We start from the raw sequence: 18225 nt of genomic DNA, 5'->3' as shown, positions 1-18225 counted from the left end.
TATTTAAGGGGAAAAGGATATATTAAATGAAAATACATAACATTATGAAAAATCAAATTTTAGTTATTAACAATTATAATCACATAATTGAATTATTCAATAGACAATTATTAAACAATATGCAATTGTACATAATTTTTATCATTATGATAACGAGATAATTATTACAAGAACAAAAAGTATGATAAGCAAGATGACAATGCAAACAAAAAAAAGTTCTTCTGTGGCTTTCGCTTTGTAAACTACTAACATGATATTTAAGTAGACAAAAAAGAAGTAAAATGTTCACAACAAAGTAAAAAATTAGAAACATAAGAAATGTGTCCGAATATTAATACGTATAGTTAAACTTCATTTGTATTAAGTACTTGACGTTCACTTGTGCAACGTCGTACACGATGAATCTGAGGTAATGTGTTAAGAATATTATTGTTATTTACTATACGTTACATTGAAATAAAATATAAAACGTTAGTAATAATTACGTTGGTCTATCGACCTTAACAACAGTCGGCGCGAGACACTTTCTGATGTCAAAAACACCTTTCTACGAGTTTCTTCTAGTTATATCAACGCGCTATTATTACAGTGTACAATTCGTGATTAAACCTATTTGTTACACTAAGTAGTACCTATTTTCGTGATATATGAATATAGATGAAATATAAGACGAAATGTTCTTATATCGTTCGATTTTACGAAAAAAGGAACGATACTTTTATGTTTGATGTGGTGTGGTGGTCTATCTGACGATCGCCTGCTGAAAGTTCCAGATAGATCCAAATAATAATTATGTTTGCTCGCAAACGAAAAAAACCGACTTCAATTACATCGACGAGTAATACAACGTAGATCGACGAAAAAAGCGTCAAGTAAAAACGCATTATTAGATATGACTCGAAAAGTAATTGTTAGATCTCAAATAAATTTAAATGGGACCAATTGACACACACCAACTTTCGATTAAAAAAAAATTGTCGAAATCGGTCCACACGGTCAAAAGTTCTGATGTAACATACATTAAAAAAAAATACAGTCGAATTGAGAACCTCCTCCTTTTTTGGGAGTCGGTTAAAAAACGATGATTCATGGGAAGTTACTGTAAAGTTAGTGCTCTGTGACTACGGCACCAAAGAATATAGCCACCCCCTCTCTTCCTGAGGGTGTCATAAGAGGCGACTAAGGGATAACAAGGTTCCACTACCACCTTGGAACTTAAGAAGCCGACCGATGGCGGGATAACCATCCAACTGCTGGCTTTGAAACACACAGGCCGAAGATGGGCAGCAGCGTCTTCGGTGCGACAAAGCCAACCCTGCCGTCACCAACCCGCCTGCCTAGCGTGGTGACTATGGGCAAAATACACGAGTTCACGCATTTTTGGCGCGAACTTGTGGAGGCCCATGTCCAGCAGTGGACTGCAATAGGCTGGAATGATGATGATGATGATGATGATGATGATGATGATGATGATATTGTAAAGTATTGTGTGTTTAAAACAGGGACCTCCAAATTTAGTTAGTTTATTCAAATTTGATACGTTGAAATACAATTTTTATCTGGGCATTTTTCGATCCAGATAGATCTATCAGGATCCTCAATGGAACTTAACATTTTACATCGAAGTTTTTCCACATGGTCGCGAAACATCTATTTATCATTCTTATTCTAGTCGTCGGATTATTAACATTACCATTGTTTAAGTATTAATGTAAGAATTTGTATTCATTGAAATATTGTTATTGAGTGTAAATAAAAGTGTTGTAAAATTGAAGTGATTCTTTTGTATCAAAAATAGTTTTATTATGAAACAAACGACGTGTAGCACGAACATGATTATATTTAAGATAGTGACGTAATATTGCTGACGTCACTTTATTAAGACCTACTCTACCTCTATATAGATATAGATATAATCGACATTTAAAAGTTCGTTGTCTTAAAATAGAGCACTTTTTGTTAATTTATTCTTATGATAGAATTTTTTTCTATCATCATCATCTCATTATTATCATTATCTCGAAACTGGTTTTAATCCATGTCATCCAAGGCTCGTGAAAACAGATTTAGCATAATTAATAAAAGAAATAAAAACCAATCGGCCCTTTAGCTTACAATTACAAAAAAAGGAAAAAATAGTCAAACTGAACCAAATCGAACCAGGGATTTTCCTAGAGTAGCCCTGCCTTGCTTAGGTAAATAAGACAGTCAAGTATAAATATCAAAATCTGAGAAAATCAAGTTCAAAGTTTTGGATTCGTTGTAACTGAATGTATGGTATTATAAATATTTATATAGGTTTAATAAAATAGGTCTAACAATATGCTTTACAACTGTAAATATAAAAGAAATAAAATTGAGTCAAAACCAGTAAAAACCTTCCCAAAAAACAATCCCCCCGAAGCTCTGGTCACGTCACTCACAGAAACACAGCTCAAAAGCAATATTATTTAGCTATGGCCTTCTGGTTGAGGTACCTCAATGATATAAGTACGACAGAGCGATCGTTCGTATTATAGAGTTAGGTTTCGTAAGTTTTACTTCAGCCGTGTGGTTATTGTTCAGGTAAAAGGATACTCTGTGCTGTGTGGCTACGGCACTAAAGAATTTAGCCACCCCCTCTCTTCCCGTGGGTGTCGTAAGAGGCGACTAAGGGATAACAAGGTTCCACAACCACCTTGGAACTTAAGAAACCGACCGATGGCGGGATAACCATCCAATTGCTGGCTTTGAAATACACAGGCCAAAGACGGGCAGCAGCGTCTTCGGTGCGACAAAGCCAGTACTGCGGTCACCAACCCGCCTGCCCAGCGTGGTGACTACGGGCAAAACACATGAGTTCACGTTATTTTTGGCGTAAGCTTGTGGAGGCCTATGTCCAGCAGTGGACTGTATAGGCTGTAATGATGAAAAGGATACTCGTTGTAGAGCAGCGAGGTGGGCACGTCGTGCGCGCGCGGCGGCCCGAGCGGCACCAGCACGTCGCCCAGCGCGCGCGCGCGCGCCGCGTCCGGCTGCGTGCGGCCCACGCCCCACACCGAGTGCGTGCCCGCCGGCAGCTGCGTCACGAACTCCGCGCCGCGGCACTCCTTCCTGCGCCACGAGACAGACGCATTTATCTACACTAGTAGGAACTGTTCATATTTCGCAAGGGCAAATGACACGTCCCGGTGTTGAGATTTGTATCAAAATAATATACTAGTAGCGCCATCTATTAGTGTTATTGTAAAATATAACTGCCATTCACCGTGCACGAATGAAATTCATTGACTTTGCGTGTCTTTGTGACGAACGCTTCGGTGCAGTAGTGCGTGCAGGTGCCTAGACAAAGGCGGTCTGTGGGTTCAATTACCACTCAGGATGGATATTTGTATTAATACAAATATTTGTTTGAACACATCAACGTGAACAATACCGTTCACTTTGTCCTGTTATTGAAAGAGTTACGGATATGTTAGCAATGATTCTAGTATGTATTTATTTTATTTTGACACAATGCTTCAATCGAATCACGATTAATTAGACCTTTAACACAAAACTTACTAAAGGAGGACTTACATGTTTCCAAGAGCCACATCGCTCAACAATAAGAGACCAATGTTATTTCTTTTATCCGTACAACAATAATTGGCAGACTTTGAGACCATGTCTGCGAAGTAAATGCCTTTTCCGAACATGTACCCCGTCACCGGGGCCTCCGGCGGTGCGATACGTAGACCTAAAATAAACAATGTTATGTTATTCTTCTTATACACTTTATTCTACATAGCATCCATCAAATTTATCATCCCTCCTAATATTATAAATGTGAATGTAAGTTTGTTTGTTTCACTTTCACGCGAAAACTAATCAACCGATCATCACGAAACTTTGTACACATATTTTTGGAGGTATTAGAAGTAACATAGGATATTTTTTATTGAAAAAAAAAATTCAGTGCGAGCGAAACCGCGGGTAAAAGTTAGTATTACATAAAACAGCAACCAGAATATCAATATGTCAACAATGTGTAAATACTTCTAATTACAGATTACAGAAGTAATAATTTGAACAAATGTAAGTGTAAAATATTTATATTAACCTTGAGACAAAATTCCTGCAAAATTAGTGGTTCGCGACCCGTGCCACAGTAATCTTCTGTTGTGCAGTTTCTTAAATGGCTTGAATCGTTTCTCTTCTCCTTCACGAACAACTTTGAATACCTACATAATAAAATAATAACGAAAATACCAATGTTTATATTTCTAAGTTTAAAAATTTACAGTTTCATATTAGAGGCATGCTACATTTATAAGTATTTAAAATTATCAATTGATAATTCAGTATTAGTGAAACACAAAGTAAAGTTACTTTACCTCTTGTACTTCTAGGGAATAACTGGAATGTGTAGCAGCGTGCGTATTCTTCACGTACTCCAGTATCATTTCAAATTCGTCGGACTTCTTATCCAGTGGAGTGATTTCAGCTTTCAGTTTACGGTAATGAGCTTCGATCGGACTTACGTTATCCTCATTTTCTAAAAGGAAAAAGTAAAATGTATATTTCTATATACCTAATCACCAAGATTATTTTTGAATAAATGTTTCAGGTACAAGCTTTTGTTCAAAATTACCTGTCTTAAGTAAACTGTAGGCGATTTCAATTTCCAGCAGGTTATCTAACATTTCGGCTTTAGTTTTGATAATCTCAACATTGTTCAATAGTGGTGGATTATCGGTTCCAAAACTATGCGGCACTAACGTGTAAAATCTAAAAATTGTGCAAGTGACATTGATTTTTAGCATATCTTTATTTACAATAACGCTAAATAATAAATAACTAACCTATTTGTAGCGTCAATAATTTTGTTTTCACTCGTATTGCCTTTCTCAATGTACTTAAGTAACTCTGACAGGACACTGTATCCGGATTTTATTTGTTTCTTCGACAATTTTCCAAGTGGCATTTTCTCAGTATCAAGCTAAAACATATAATACATATTTATTAATATTTTTCTGTTATCAATCAAACATACTTTTTTGAAGACTATAATAATTTTAAAATTTAAAATCTCTTATAATGTACTTAACTTGATGAAAAATTAAAATATATATATAGGAAAAATATTTTTACTTAACAAGTAAAATTACATCATCATAGAATTTCAATTGAATGTTTTATTAAAAAAAGACAACATCTTTTAGGAAGACTACACTGACAAAAGAGAATTTCGTGTTATTTGGTAAATAGTTCATCAAAATTGACAGTATTATCTTGCTTTGTTCACAAATGCAGTTTATCAGTATTAGAAATAAGTATATGATTGTTGTTCAATCAATAAACTAAAATATTGACAAAAATTATGTTTATTTATTGACAGTAAAAACTTGCGAGGGGCAAGTATATTAATAACATTACGATGTACCTTGGTCGTCTATGCGAGTTAACATGACTTTAGTCACTTAAACCTTTAGAAATAGACAGTCACAGAAATGGTTGAAGGATCTCCTATAATTAAAGGAAAATGTTGTTGCCGAAATTTATTAAGGATCTAAAAAGTAACCGATTCGTTAAGTGTTTATGAGGGACTTAAATCTTCCTAATCGTCTTGAACTCCAGAAGTGTCTTCTTCATGAAGTCTAGCACTGTTTTCCAGCTGCAGCACGCCCGTGCGTGCGTGTGCGCGTGTGTGTGTGTGCGCGTGTGTGTGCGCGTGTGTGTGTGTGTGTGTGTGTGTGCGTGTGTGTGTGTGTGTGTGCGCGTGTGTGTGTGTGTGTGTGCGTGTGTGCGCGTGTGTGTGTGCGTGTGTGCGCGTGTGTGTGTGCGTGTGTGTGTGTATGTGTGAGTGCGTGTGCGTGCGTTACCTCGAACTCCAGCAGGGTCTTCTTCATGGAGTCGATGTCGAAGATACGCTGCACGAGGCTCTGCACGGACGCGGGCAGCGCGCACTTGTCGTCCAGCTGCAGCGCGGCGGCCGGCGCGTCCTCGCTGTAGTCCGTGTCGATGGGGTAGTACGACTCGGGCATCTGGGTATTACAGAAATAAAATTAAGTCCAGAGTCAGTAGAGGGGGCTTAGATTAGCCATAAGTTTAAGATTGTAAATAAAGATTATCCATAAACGTTTTTCCTTGAACCCAGATATTAAATAAAGTAACAAATAATTGCAGTGTCATGTAGATGGGAGCCCAACCTTCGTGTGAAAGATAATGTATGATGAACAGATGCAAATGTATGCAAAATAAAAGTACGAGATGAATAAAAGTAAAAAACGGTCCAGTATGTAAAAAAAATAACCGTAGAAGGGAATTGACCCTATTAATGCCAACCGCGCTAACGGTTCAGTCGTGTATGGTAAATGATCATTATTTTCTTCTTCACCTTGATAAAATTTTGACGCTCCTGCCACGGATTCTGAGTTCTTTCCATGTAAAGATCTTCAAACTTTTCGACTGCTTCGTGGAGTGTCTTACAATCTTCTACCTTAGTACCTCCAATAGGGGTACCGATTCTACCCCACGATCGGAATAGCCAAAACCTGAGTATTTAAATTTTTGTCAAAAATGTGCAATTTTTAAATAAAAAAATTTAAGATTAGTACATGCATAGACAAACTTGTGGAATTAAATAGATAAATTATTACTATAATTGAATGTCGAAAAAAATCATGTGTCACTTGTTCGTTTTCTACATAAGTAAGAGTACTCGTAGTTAACTTGATGTAATAAGTTAGAAATTCGAATCGACCCCACTTGGCGTCTTTGTCGCGTTCGATGTTCGGTAGTGTGTAGTGGTGCGTTGCGCACGGTGCTCGGTTGTGCATAGTGTTCTGTCGCGTATGGTATAACCCTTTGTATTTTTTAGTCAATTACATTTAATGTAGTAAGTCTGACATTCAACTGGACTCAATACGAGGTCTTGGTAGCGTGTGGTGCTTGGTCGCACGTAGTGCTCGGCCGTGTGTGGTGTTTGATTGTCTATGGCTTGGTGATGTGTGCTCGGGTGTACGTAGCGTGAGATGCGTATGGTGCTCGGCTGCGTGTGCCAACTCACTTGTCCTTGCTGTCCGCCTTGAGCACCTGCAGCTTGTAGTAAGAGTTCTTGCCGGCGACGACGTCGGTCTTGGCCAGCACCACGGAGTACTTGCCGCCGTCGCCGCACGCCACCACGTGCGCCTCGTCCTGCAGGCCAGAGTCCGGGTCCACGGCCGAGCCGCCTGCGAGCGTTCGCATTCGCATACATTCAATCATCTAACAATTACATAGCTGTAGCATATATAATCGAATGAGCTCGAAACGATAATACAATAAATAAAACTAAAATTAATCAGACTCTAATTTATAATATTTTTTTTTTGTTTGCTTATCAAATTTCAAGATTTTTATACTGTGGATAAAGATAAAACCGAGATATATATATATAAAAAATCACCTTTGATTTTGAGTTTTGTAACAGTAGATTTAGATTTTGCATACATGCTCCCAGACTTTTGTATAGACTTTCCATCGATGACGTCTTGCGGAACTCGTTTCGTTGGCTTTTGAGATGTTAGAAAAACAATATAAAAATAAAACAATACACTAAATTGATCTAATTTGCAATTGTATTGTAAATTATAAATAAAACACTAATATTACTCACGTCAGAGCCCCAATCCGAAATATTGTTTTCTTTTATAAGTTCTAGTGTTTTGGTAACACTACCAGTAGCTGGATCTATTAAATCCAAAAATGATTCTTCTACAACCTGAAAATGTAGAATGAATATTAAAAACTTTAACACCATAAGAATATTTTAAAATGTATTTATATGTATATGAAACACACTCATGGGTTTTGAATCTATTATATTTACAGATTCACTAGTAGTGATATCGTCTTTAATCAAATTATGAATAGTAATAAAAATCTTCTTTGATTTCTTAAAATATATTTGAATCATTTTTGATGAAAGTTCTTTGTAGAGATTGTATTCACCACGGTCTTTCCTATACTTAATATGATTTTCTCCCCAAATCTTTCGGCACTTAGAATGTGCGACAGAAATGTTTAAGTCATATTTGAAGTCAGAATTATCATCCGATGAGCTATCTAATAAATCTAACAGTACGGCCGTATTATTCATTTTAGATCACCATGTATATATATGCAGTGAAAAAAAGTAAGTGTGGCCTCCTTCCCTAGTGACAAGAGAATGATTCAAGCAGATATATTATCGTAGCTTAACCGTGTGTGATACCTTAAGATACTATAATATTTTATATCCCGGTATCTTAAGATAAAATATTATAGTATCTTCACCGTATGTGACGCTCTTTACTGTATACCCAATAGAGAATTGAATGAATCATCTGTTGTTTGATGATGGATTGTTTGTTGTGAAGAAATTTTTGAGACTTATAAATATACAACTACTAGCTTCTGCGCGCGACTTCGTCCACGTGGAACAGAGGCGCGCGCAATACTTGATCATTATTTTGCAGCGATGTTATTTTAAAACTGCGATATCTCCCGAGATACTCATTGAAATCGAATTAGGTAAAAGGCTATTTTGTTTTAAATTTAAATACTTGTGATGAATAACGTATTTATTTAGATAAGGATTAATATCATGTTTATAAAAACATCTTCGCAAATAATGCATTATTTTAGAACAAACTTGGTTAGCATAAAAAAGGTTATAGTGAGCCAACCTTAAAAGATAGATATATGCTGTCGCGGACTTTTTTTAGAACTTTTAAAGAGGATCAATTCTGTCATACATGATTTTTGCGAAACTTTAACTGTTTTCACAGCGCACGCTGCGGAAGCTCTCAAAAGGTAAAAAGAACCCCCGATTTTGAAACATTCTTCATTGGTGCTCCGCTCCTTTTGGTCTTAGCGTGATGATATATAGCCTATAACCTTCCTCGATAAATGGGCTATCTAACACTAAAAGAACTTTTCAAATTGGACCAGTAGTTTCTAAGATTAGCGCGTTCCAACAAACAAACAAACAAACCCTTCAGCTTTATAATATTTGTATAGATTATTACATCAATAGATAGTATTACAGCTTTCTTACCTCAATATCTTTTTCTTGTATCTCAGCCATCTTACTCCGACCATCTTGGTGCATCTTTTCGAGTTCAGCCTTAGTGGAAATAACAGCAGCAAGTGTGTCTGTCAACTTGCTCACAACTAAACCTCCTAATTTCAATATACGTTTCTTTATATCTTCTTTAGGAGTTTTAAATTTACCATAAATAAAAAATTGAAGATTCTTCAAAGGCGGAATAGGTTTGCTGCTTTGGGAACTAAAATTATAAATATTATCAATGTAAATAATACTGTTTATGATATATTTTATGTTCACTTCTAATAATATTCTAATCATATCTATTCAAGAAGCTTTTACAAAAAATCAAAATTTTTAGCTTGGATGGATATTTTATGCAAAAACTACTGAGACATTTCAATGAAAAATAATAATAAATATCCATAATCCTATCTGTGCCTAAAGTAGGCAACTTAATGCTTGTGTTATAGGTAACAGCCGATTGGTATAGCTACATATATTTTTTTTCGATAAACTTAGTTATAAATAATACATATATAAATACACAAACAAATATTTATATTACACCCAGACTCGGGGTGGGAATCGAACCCACAACCCTCGGAGCAGAAAGCAGGGTCACTACGAACTGAGCCAACGGGCTAGTCAAAATGGCACGTAGTTGAGATCCAGTTGACTATATGGGTTATTTTTTATTCCAAGAACCAACGAAAATAATCTACAAGACGCAGCTCCTACTACATAAAAAATATGGCATAATATTAAATAAAATTATATAAATAAATCCTACCTTTCTGGGTCTTCCTTTTTCACAACAGCAATGCTAGGAGGCGGTTCACTTTCAAACACTCGGTCACTACACTTTGACTTAAATTTATTGAACGCTGAACAATCTTGAAATGCTTTAGGTACTTTCATTGCTCTCCTCTTGGGTGTTTTAGTTGTATATCTACATTTTGACCACTCACTTATATTACCTAAAATAAATACAATACAAAAATGCAGTAAATAAACAGTAAAATAATACAGATACATATATATATCTTTCCTAATTTTTTAAATTACCTGTACACTTATAATAAAATGTGTCCAGCACAAGTTGCCCTTTACAATCAGGACACGGTTCAGGAATACCAAATGTCATCATATCGGCCAAATGATCCAAACACTGAAAATTATACAAGTTAGTCAATTACCATAGAAATAATCTTTAAATTACTGCATTGAGAATGTAAAAAAAAAAGATATTTATTACTTAAAGTTAATACTTATGATGTTTACCTTATAGTACATATTTGTTTTTATTTATAATATAGATACACCCTGTATTAGTTTGAGAAAAAAGTATATTATGTACATAGTATTGAGGTAATACTAATTAGAATAGATACAATAGAACAACTAACCTCATCTCGACCTCTGAGGACCTCTTGTGAATTACTTTCAAGTAACTCATGGAGATCATTCTTGGAGAGTTCACTGAGTGCACTGCGGTATTTATGGAATGTTTTATTTTGTTTTTCGATTTTTTTCTGTAAATCTTTTTCTTTCTTTATATCCCCTTCATCTTTTGGTTCCAGTTTCATCTTTTTCACTGGCACCTCATCTGCTTTACAAGGCCTAAATCACAATATTATTTTTAAATAATAATTGTGTTCATAGGCGACGAAGTTATCCCCGAACATACATAAAAAAATATATACGGTCGAATTGAGTAACTTCCTCCTTTTTTGAAATAGGTTAAAAATATTAGAATTACTGAACTATGTTTATATTCTTAACCAAATTTAAACTTTTTAATAATAATATTAAAAGTACAACATAAAATAAGTTATTATAAAAGTTTTTTCAGTGTACTTACTTGATAGTATCCTTAACTATTTTCTGATCTTCCTTTTTGAGATTTTTAAAGCCTGGAAGATCCTCACCACCAGCGAAGAATAAGAATTCATTTTTTTTCTCAGCAAAACAATTAAGATGATGCCACGTGGGATGATCACCGTACTTTGGATCATATGCCATTTTTGACACCCTTATTTCATCCTATAATTAAATTATGATATAAAATCCACGTTGCTCATATCATATTAGTCATTCTTAAAACTGAATAAAAGTTATTAAGCAAAAAGTAGTCAGTACCTTACAAATTTTAATATCACAATGCTTGCATGTAGCTCTGCTAGACTTAGAATATTCTATAGAATAATTTGATAGTGCTGCCTTTTCACTGTTATCTCTTTTCGACGCTTTGCCCTTTTTACCTTTTTCAGTGGGCATTACAATTCCTGATGAATTGCCTAAAAAATAAATAGCTTTTAATATACATATACACGTATATTTAAATATTTGAGAAATAAATTTTTAGTTGCAGATTCTAAATTTGCAATTAAGATAACTTAAGAGTACTTTATTTAAAAATCATTAATCCGCTTATTTTATTTTGTACAATTACAATATTTAAAAAAAGCGTCCCTAACCGCAACCTTACGCCCGAGTCGACCAACAGACCTCGTGGGTGGCGGGCAACGTATATTAAGAAAATTTATACATCCTACAATGTTGAGGTAAACCCATTAAAAGAGAGAATTTTTTTAATGATGAAAGTATAGGACCACTTCGGGGGGGGTGAACGGCGGGGTACGTTTTGAGCTGGGCGTGATAGCATGCAAACCATCAGCGTCTCTCTGCTGAGTAGGCAGGCGAGAGTCGGGGTCCAGTAGACACTACAGCCGACCAACGGCGTGGGAAGGGGACGGGAGATGCTTTGCAGAGTTGGACTTCGTCCACAAATTCTGTCGGCTCATTTGCAGCGACCACAAATAAAGCAGTAAAATGTTGACAGAAGACGCAAGTAATCAACGGAAGAGCTTGAATAAGCTACATGTACAGAAATAGCAGAAGAAATAGACCAGCTGACACGAAATATAGAAGTAGATGAAGCTTAGGCACCAATAGTTTTACAATTCTTACAATCATTAAAAGAAACAAAAGACATCCCCATTAATGAAAGGCTACTCTTACCTAAAATAAACAAACACTTTATTAAATACCACAAAATACCTACGCAATCTAGTACTAGTAAGGCTCAATCCATGTTACAGTGCTGATCTCAGTTCGTTATCAGTCCAATCTCGTTCCAGTAAACAAGTAACAATAGAAGGATCGTTATCGAGCGTGATTTGATCGGAACTTGACTGTCAGGGATGGTATCAATACACTCATTGTTTCTTGTTTAACAACATTTTACCGGATCGAGATCTGACCAAGAAATAACTGAGATCAGCACTATAATGTGGATCGGGTCTAACTAATCAGTCTGCGCGAAATAAACAAAATTTTGTATGCGACTGTTAAAACATTAATTATAGAAATTAAATAAACTTCAACTTACAATTACCATAAAAGGAAATGGTAGCCACTTTGGAAAAACCAATTAAAAATTAGAATAGAACAACTAAGAAAAGCACAACCACTCTGGTGTAGTGGTGCGAATAGTGGCCTAAAAACAGTGACGGTTTGCAGATTCGCTTTCCGCTCGGGATAGTAATCTATAATCCTCATCCAACCTACACCAGCAATCTTATGTAGAAAGTCAGTCCAGCGGGCCGGAGGACGTTCCACACTGCGTTTGCCAAGACGCGGTCTCCACTCCAGGACACGTCTGCTCCAACGGTCATCGGTCCTGCGACACAGATGACCAGCCCTCTATCACCTCAAACTTCCCAATTCTGTGGGCTATGTCGGTTACTTTCATTCTCTCGTGAATAGTCTCATTTCTAATCTTATCTTTGAGAGAAACCTTACTCATAGTAGGGTAATTATTCGCCAACCTGCAGAGGAGCAGCGTGGTGGATTAAGCTCCAATCCTTCTTCTACGCGGATAAAGAGGCCTATGCCTAACAGTGGGATATTACAGGCTGAATTCGATCTAAAAAATAGGACAACTAATATCTATAATCTATAATCTATAATATATATAAAAGCGAAAGGTCACTCACTCATCACGAAATCTCCGAAACTATAACACCTACAAACTTGAAATTTGGCAAGTAGGCTCCTTATAGGACGTAGACATCCGCTAAGAACGGATTTTACGAAACTCGACCCCTAAGGGGGTAAAACGGGGGTTGGAAGTTTGTATGAAAGTCCTATGTTTTTGAAGTAAGAGACCTGAAATTTAAAATATATGCTCTATAGATGATGAGAAGGTGTCCAAATAATATATCTTTAGAAATCAACTCCCTTTTGGGGTTGAATCGGGGGATGGTAGGTTGACTCACTCATCACGAAATCTCCGAAACTATAACACCTAGAAACTTGAAATTTGGCAGGTAGGTTTCTTATAGAGCATAGACATCCGCTAAGAACGGATTTCACGAAACTCGACCCCTAAGGGGATAAAACGGGGGTTGGAAGTTTGTATGAAAGTTCTATGTTCTTGAAGTAAGATGCTTGATATTTAAAATGTATGCTCTATAAATGATGAGAAGGTGTTCAAATAATGTATATTTAGAAATCAACTCCCTTTTGGGGTTTAAAGGGGGATGGTAGGTTGACTCACTCATCACGTAATCTCCGAAACTATAACAGCCAATAACTTGAAATTTGGCAGGTAGGTTCCTTATAAGGCGTATTTTACGAAACTCGACCCCTAAGGGGTAAAATGGGGGTTGAAATTTTGTATGAAAGTCCATTTTTTTGAAGTAAGAGACTTGAAATTTAAAATGTATGCTCTATAGATAGTGAAGAGGTGTCCAAATAATGCATCGTAATCTATATATATAAAAGAGGAAGATCACTGACACACTCATCACGAGAACTCAAAAACCGCTGGGTGGTCCATCTATCCAGCATGGACAAAGATAAAATTTGGCAGGGAGGTAGATTACCTATAGTTAGTAGACGTCAGCTAAGAACAGATTTTGGGATATTACACCGCTAAGGGGATTTGATTGAGGTTGATAGTTTGTATGAAACATATACAGCAGCTATAAGTTCGCCTGATAGGTTGTTATTTATACTGCAGCTTGAAAATAAAACTAAAAATGTGATGTATAGAGGTTTTATATAAATAACTATTAAATTATACTAAATTGTGCCTTTTAAAAAGTTACTTAGTGTGATAAGCATTTCAAGTGACTAAAATAAAAAATAATTTGCGTTAAAAATCTTTATAGTAATGCGCATTTTCATAACCACGCGGACGTAGTCGCGGGCGACGGTTAGTGTATTAAAAAACAAAGTCCCCAAAAGTGTATGTGATCGATTCGCTCAAAATCTACTGAACGGATTTTCATGCGGTTTCACCAATGGAGAGAGGGCTTCAAGAGGAAGGTTTACGAAACGGCTAAGCCGATTTTGATGAAAGTTTCACTGGAATGTTCCTGGGAAAACTTTGTAACACACTGATTTAAGCGCGGGCGAAGCCGCGGGCACAGCTAGTACGTATATAGAAAGAGGAGTCAACATAAATAGAATAAGAAAAATTAGGGAAAGAGTGTACAAAAAACACAAAACACAAAGTGATAATGATCATAATAATACAGCTGAAATCATAAAACAAAGAATCAAAGAACTTTCAAGAAGAATAAAGATATGAAGGAATAAATATTAAAAAAAAAAGTACAGAATATTTTTTTTGCCGACAAAAGAACATAGACTATACAGAAGCCTGGGAGGCAGTGCCACCAAGGACATAAAAATAGAGAGTAATGAAAACGTAGAAGAATTCTGGAAATCAATTTTATCAATCCCTCAACAATAAATCACGAAAGCGAACTGGATTAAAGAAATAAAAACAATTTCAAATGAAATAATAGGGCACAGCAGGATATCCTACTAAAAATCTGGAGCAGGTAAAGTACCTCAACTTTACACAACACACACACATCAGCCTATCGCAGTCCACTGTTGGACATAGGCCTCCACCAGATCGCCTTAAAAAACGGCGTGAACTCATGTGTTTTGCCCATAACCACCACGCTGGGCAGGCGGGTTGGTGACCGCAGGGATGGCTTTGTCGCACCGAAGATGTTGCTGTCCGTCCTCGGTTAAATTTATTTCCCGCCATCGGTTGGCTTTTTAAGTGGGAGTGGAACTGTGTTATTCTTTAGTAGCCTCTTACGACACCCACGGGAAGAGAGGGGGTGGCTATATTCTTTACTGCCGTAACCACACAGCTTACAACTTTACATAAGATCACAGCAAAATAATACTACTTGCAGGTAGTGTTGTGTTCCTGTGTTTAGGAAGCTGGCCAGAGCTCCTGGGGAGCTTCTGGTATTGTAGTTACGCGACGTATAAGCGTATTTGCCGACCTAGTCTTATAGAAATAAAATAGACACTAACACATACCCAACATGCTCTTAATTCTGTTTTGATCTTCATTTTTAAGTTTATTAAAATTAGCAATTTCAGCAATACTATCTGGACATTTCTTTTTAAAGAAACATTCCTCGTGATGCCAATTTGGTTGCTTGCCATCATGAAAAGCTGACTGAAAACAAGAAACAAATTACAGTATTCATACTACATTTTTGAGTAAGTATAATGTCAGTTCGAAGCACATTTTGAGTCTTTTCACACTTTTTAATAAAATATACACTATACTGTTCTATTTTTACACAAAATGTCGCGCACAAATTCTTCTTCTTCTTTTTTAAAGACTATGGCTCCATCAGCTTTTCGCCGATGATTTTGCCAATGACAAGTACCTACTGAAAGTGTATAAGTCCGGAAACGGTCCGTTTTTGACAGTACAATAGTGGGATAAGCCGCTTAAACTGCAGTTAGTTGAAAATATTTGACATGACTATTTAACTTTAATTTATTGGTAAATTATAATTTTATATCATTGATTCTAATAAACTTAGCTAAGACAACACAAAAAGAAGATGGCACTAAAGTTAGAAGAAAACAAACATTGACCGGCCGCGGAATGTTTTTGGGAAGCATATCATATAGTGATACAGTTAATTTCAGACAATTAAAAAATAAATGAACGCACAAATTATTTTTATTACTAAGAGAAACCAAGTTGTCTGCCCAGAGTGGTGACTATGGGCTAAACACATGAGTTCGCGCCATTGTTTGCGCGAACTTGTGGAGGCCTACGTCCAACAGTGATCTGTATTAGGCTGAAGTGAGTGAGATTTAATTGTTTGTTTGTATAAATACAAATGGCAACAGCGCATAGTTTTAAGCAAATTATTCTCGTGGCTAAAAAAAAACTATCTGAACAATCATCATAATTCTGAACAATCATATCAGGTTTATATATACAATGGTTTAAATATATGATACAGTTTAAACATAGCGTTTCATCTACAATCGGTGACTCTCATAACATACCATACATAACTAAAACAAAAGTATATGTATAGTAAACTTAATTTCTGATACGTATTTGCACATTTTGATATAACGACAGAGTCTATGTTAGTTCATTGTGCCCGTATTTTTTACTCATTAAAAAATAGAAATATATAAAAAAATAACTACCTGCACCATAATCGCTATTCGCAAAACACCTTGATCAATTTTATTCTTACAAGCTTTACATGCCGCTCTACCAGATTTGGCATATTCAACTTGATACGGTAAATCGGTCATTTTTTCTTTTTAAGTATATAATAATATCGTTTCTACGTATTTTAAAATATCATTTACATTTATATGTATTTCGGCAATCTTTAATAACAAACACCGGACCGGCACCGGACACAGAATTCTTTATTATTATTTCGTTGTAGCCACAGATTAAGTATTAGTTTAAACTCATAAACTGCCATTCAATTTAAAAGCTGTCTTAATGTCATTTAAAATTGAATGTTATATTGATGATGTATTATTTAGAGACAAAATACATGACAATATTTGCATTGGTGTAATATGTATACAATTTTTAACGTTAAATTTGTTCGAACTATATATATTTATTTAAAAATTAAGAAAAGTGAAGCTGTTCCAAACTGGACTTGAGCAATTATAAATGCAACTTGAGCATTTATTTAACACTGAGCAATTTGAAATATTGTATACATCAAAAGATATAGGAGTTTGAAAATATTGATAAATGAATCTTTTTAACGACTTTATTGATTTTTAATTAAATAGTTTAAGGTGAGCAATTTAAAAGGACAACGTAGTTGAATTGAGCTATTGAAAATCTATCGATTAGTATTTTTTTATTACAAATATCATTATTTTGCAGGCTGGGGTGGGGTAGGTCAAAGAGCAACACGGAGGGGAGTAGCCATGTACAGGCGCTCCCCTCTGTCAAGGTATAAGGCCAAATGGCCATATGCAAACAATAAAACTAGTTGCAGCCGCACTGATCACTAGACTAAATCTAGTTGCGCGATTGAATCAACGTCCTTCAAAAAATGCCAAATTGTTCTGTTTTTTGCTGCAAAAAAAGATTTGCCACGTCAAATTTACTAAAACATGGCGTTACCTTTCATACGTAAGTATTTTTTAATCACATTATTACTTGTATACATCTTTTAAACCTTTTTTAAACTTAAAAATTACAAATATTATCGTTCGTGTTGACTCGATTTGTTTACCAACACAGGCCGCTCGCCCGCATACAATATGCGGATCGGTCGAGCGACTGATCGGAGTCTATTTCCGAGAAGTCACTGTCGCCGAGCGATAGTGTTGTTACCGGTTTGTTTGTAGATGGTTATCGATAAAAACGGCAAAGGCAAAAGAGGAGACAGACATTTTTGAGATTTTGATTTATTTAAAATATTATATTGCTAGCTTTTTTTAATAAACATAGTTATATAATAAAATTGCATTAAATTAAATATAATACACGTATTATGAGTATTAATACATTTTACTAGAATTACTTAATGTGAATTTCCACCATAATGTTTTATATAAAAATTTGGCAGGTTTTCTAAAAATTCAAATTTAAGGGATACATGGAAAAAAATGGTAATAACAGATTAACCTGGACGCCCACAAAAAATAGTGTAATTTGTTCAGATCATATCAATACCATTATGTAGTATGTTACATTTTTGTATATATATATATATATAAATTTTATTATCTTTTATTTTATTTATTTTTTCTTTGGTGTTTTTTTATATTTATTTTTTTCTTCTTCTTAATGAATACTTCTTGCACTGTTTGCCTCGCTATATGAAACACTTACTCATGACCATGGGTTGACTGGA

General features: G+C 35.4%; 1 protein-coding gene across 1 annotated transcript; it reads right to left on the bottom strand.

Annotated features, from left to right (window-relative positions):
• Positions 1–42: 42 nt before the first annotated feature.
• Positions 43–16813, bottom strand: LOC123654659 (poly [ADP-ribose] polymerase). Its single transcript, XM_045590550.1, has 20 exons — positions 16535–16813; positions 15389–15530; positions 11174–11331; positions 10896–11077; positions 10441–10654; positions 10100–10202; positions 9825–10011; positions 9041–9272; positions 7619–7723; positions 7409–7514; positions 7031–7193; positions 6359–6515; positions 5844–6005; positions 4824–4960; positions 4613–4749; positions 4356–4516; positions 4082–4202; positions 3559–3718; positions 2920–3093; positions 43–404 (listed from the first exon to the last, which is right to left on the bottom strand). Exons 1-20 carry the CDS (start codon positions 16643–16645, stop codon positions 332–334), a joined length of 2985 nt encoding a protein of 994 aa, XP_045446506.1. The 5' UTR covers positions 16646–16813; the 3' UTR covers positions 43–331.
• Positions 16814–18225: the final 1412 nt, after the last annotated feature.

The sequence above is a fragment of the Melitaea cinxia genome, chromosome 6 (assembly GCF_905220565.1).
Source record: "Melitaea cinxia chromosome 6, ilMelCinx1.1, whole genome shotgun sequence".
Classification (NCBI taxonomy): domain Eukaryota; kingdom Metazoa; phylum Arthropoda; class Insecta; order Lepidoptera; family Nymphalidae; genus Melitaea; species Melitaea cinxia.
Note: the sequence above shows the minus strand (reverse complement) of the source record. Positions and strands in the feature narration are given on the sequence as shown.

What these genes read in the sequence shown, in the direction of transcription:
- LOC123654659 (XM_045590550.1), bottom strand. Translation starts at nt 16,645, where the DNA reads ATGACCGATTTACCGTATCAAGTTGAATATGCCAAATCTGGTAGAGCG. An exon ending in GAATAGCGATTATGGTGCAG is followed by an intron (nt 15,531 to 16,534) that starts GTAGTTATTTTT and finishes TCTTGTTTTCAG; the next exon opens with TCAGCTTTTCATGATGGCAA. An exon ending in AGCGTCAAAATTTTATCAAG is followed by an intron (nt 6,006 to 6,358) that starts GTGAAGAAGAAA and finishes TGTAATACCCAG; the next exon opens with ATGCCCGAGTCGTACTACCC.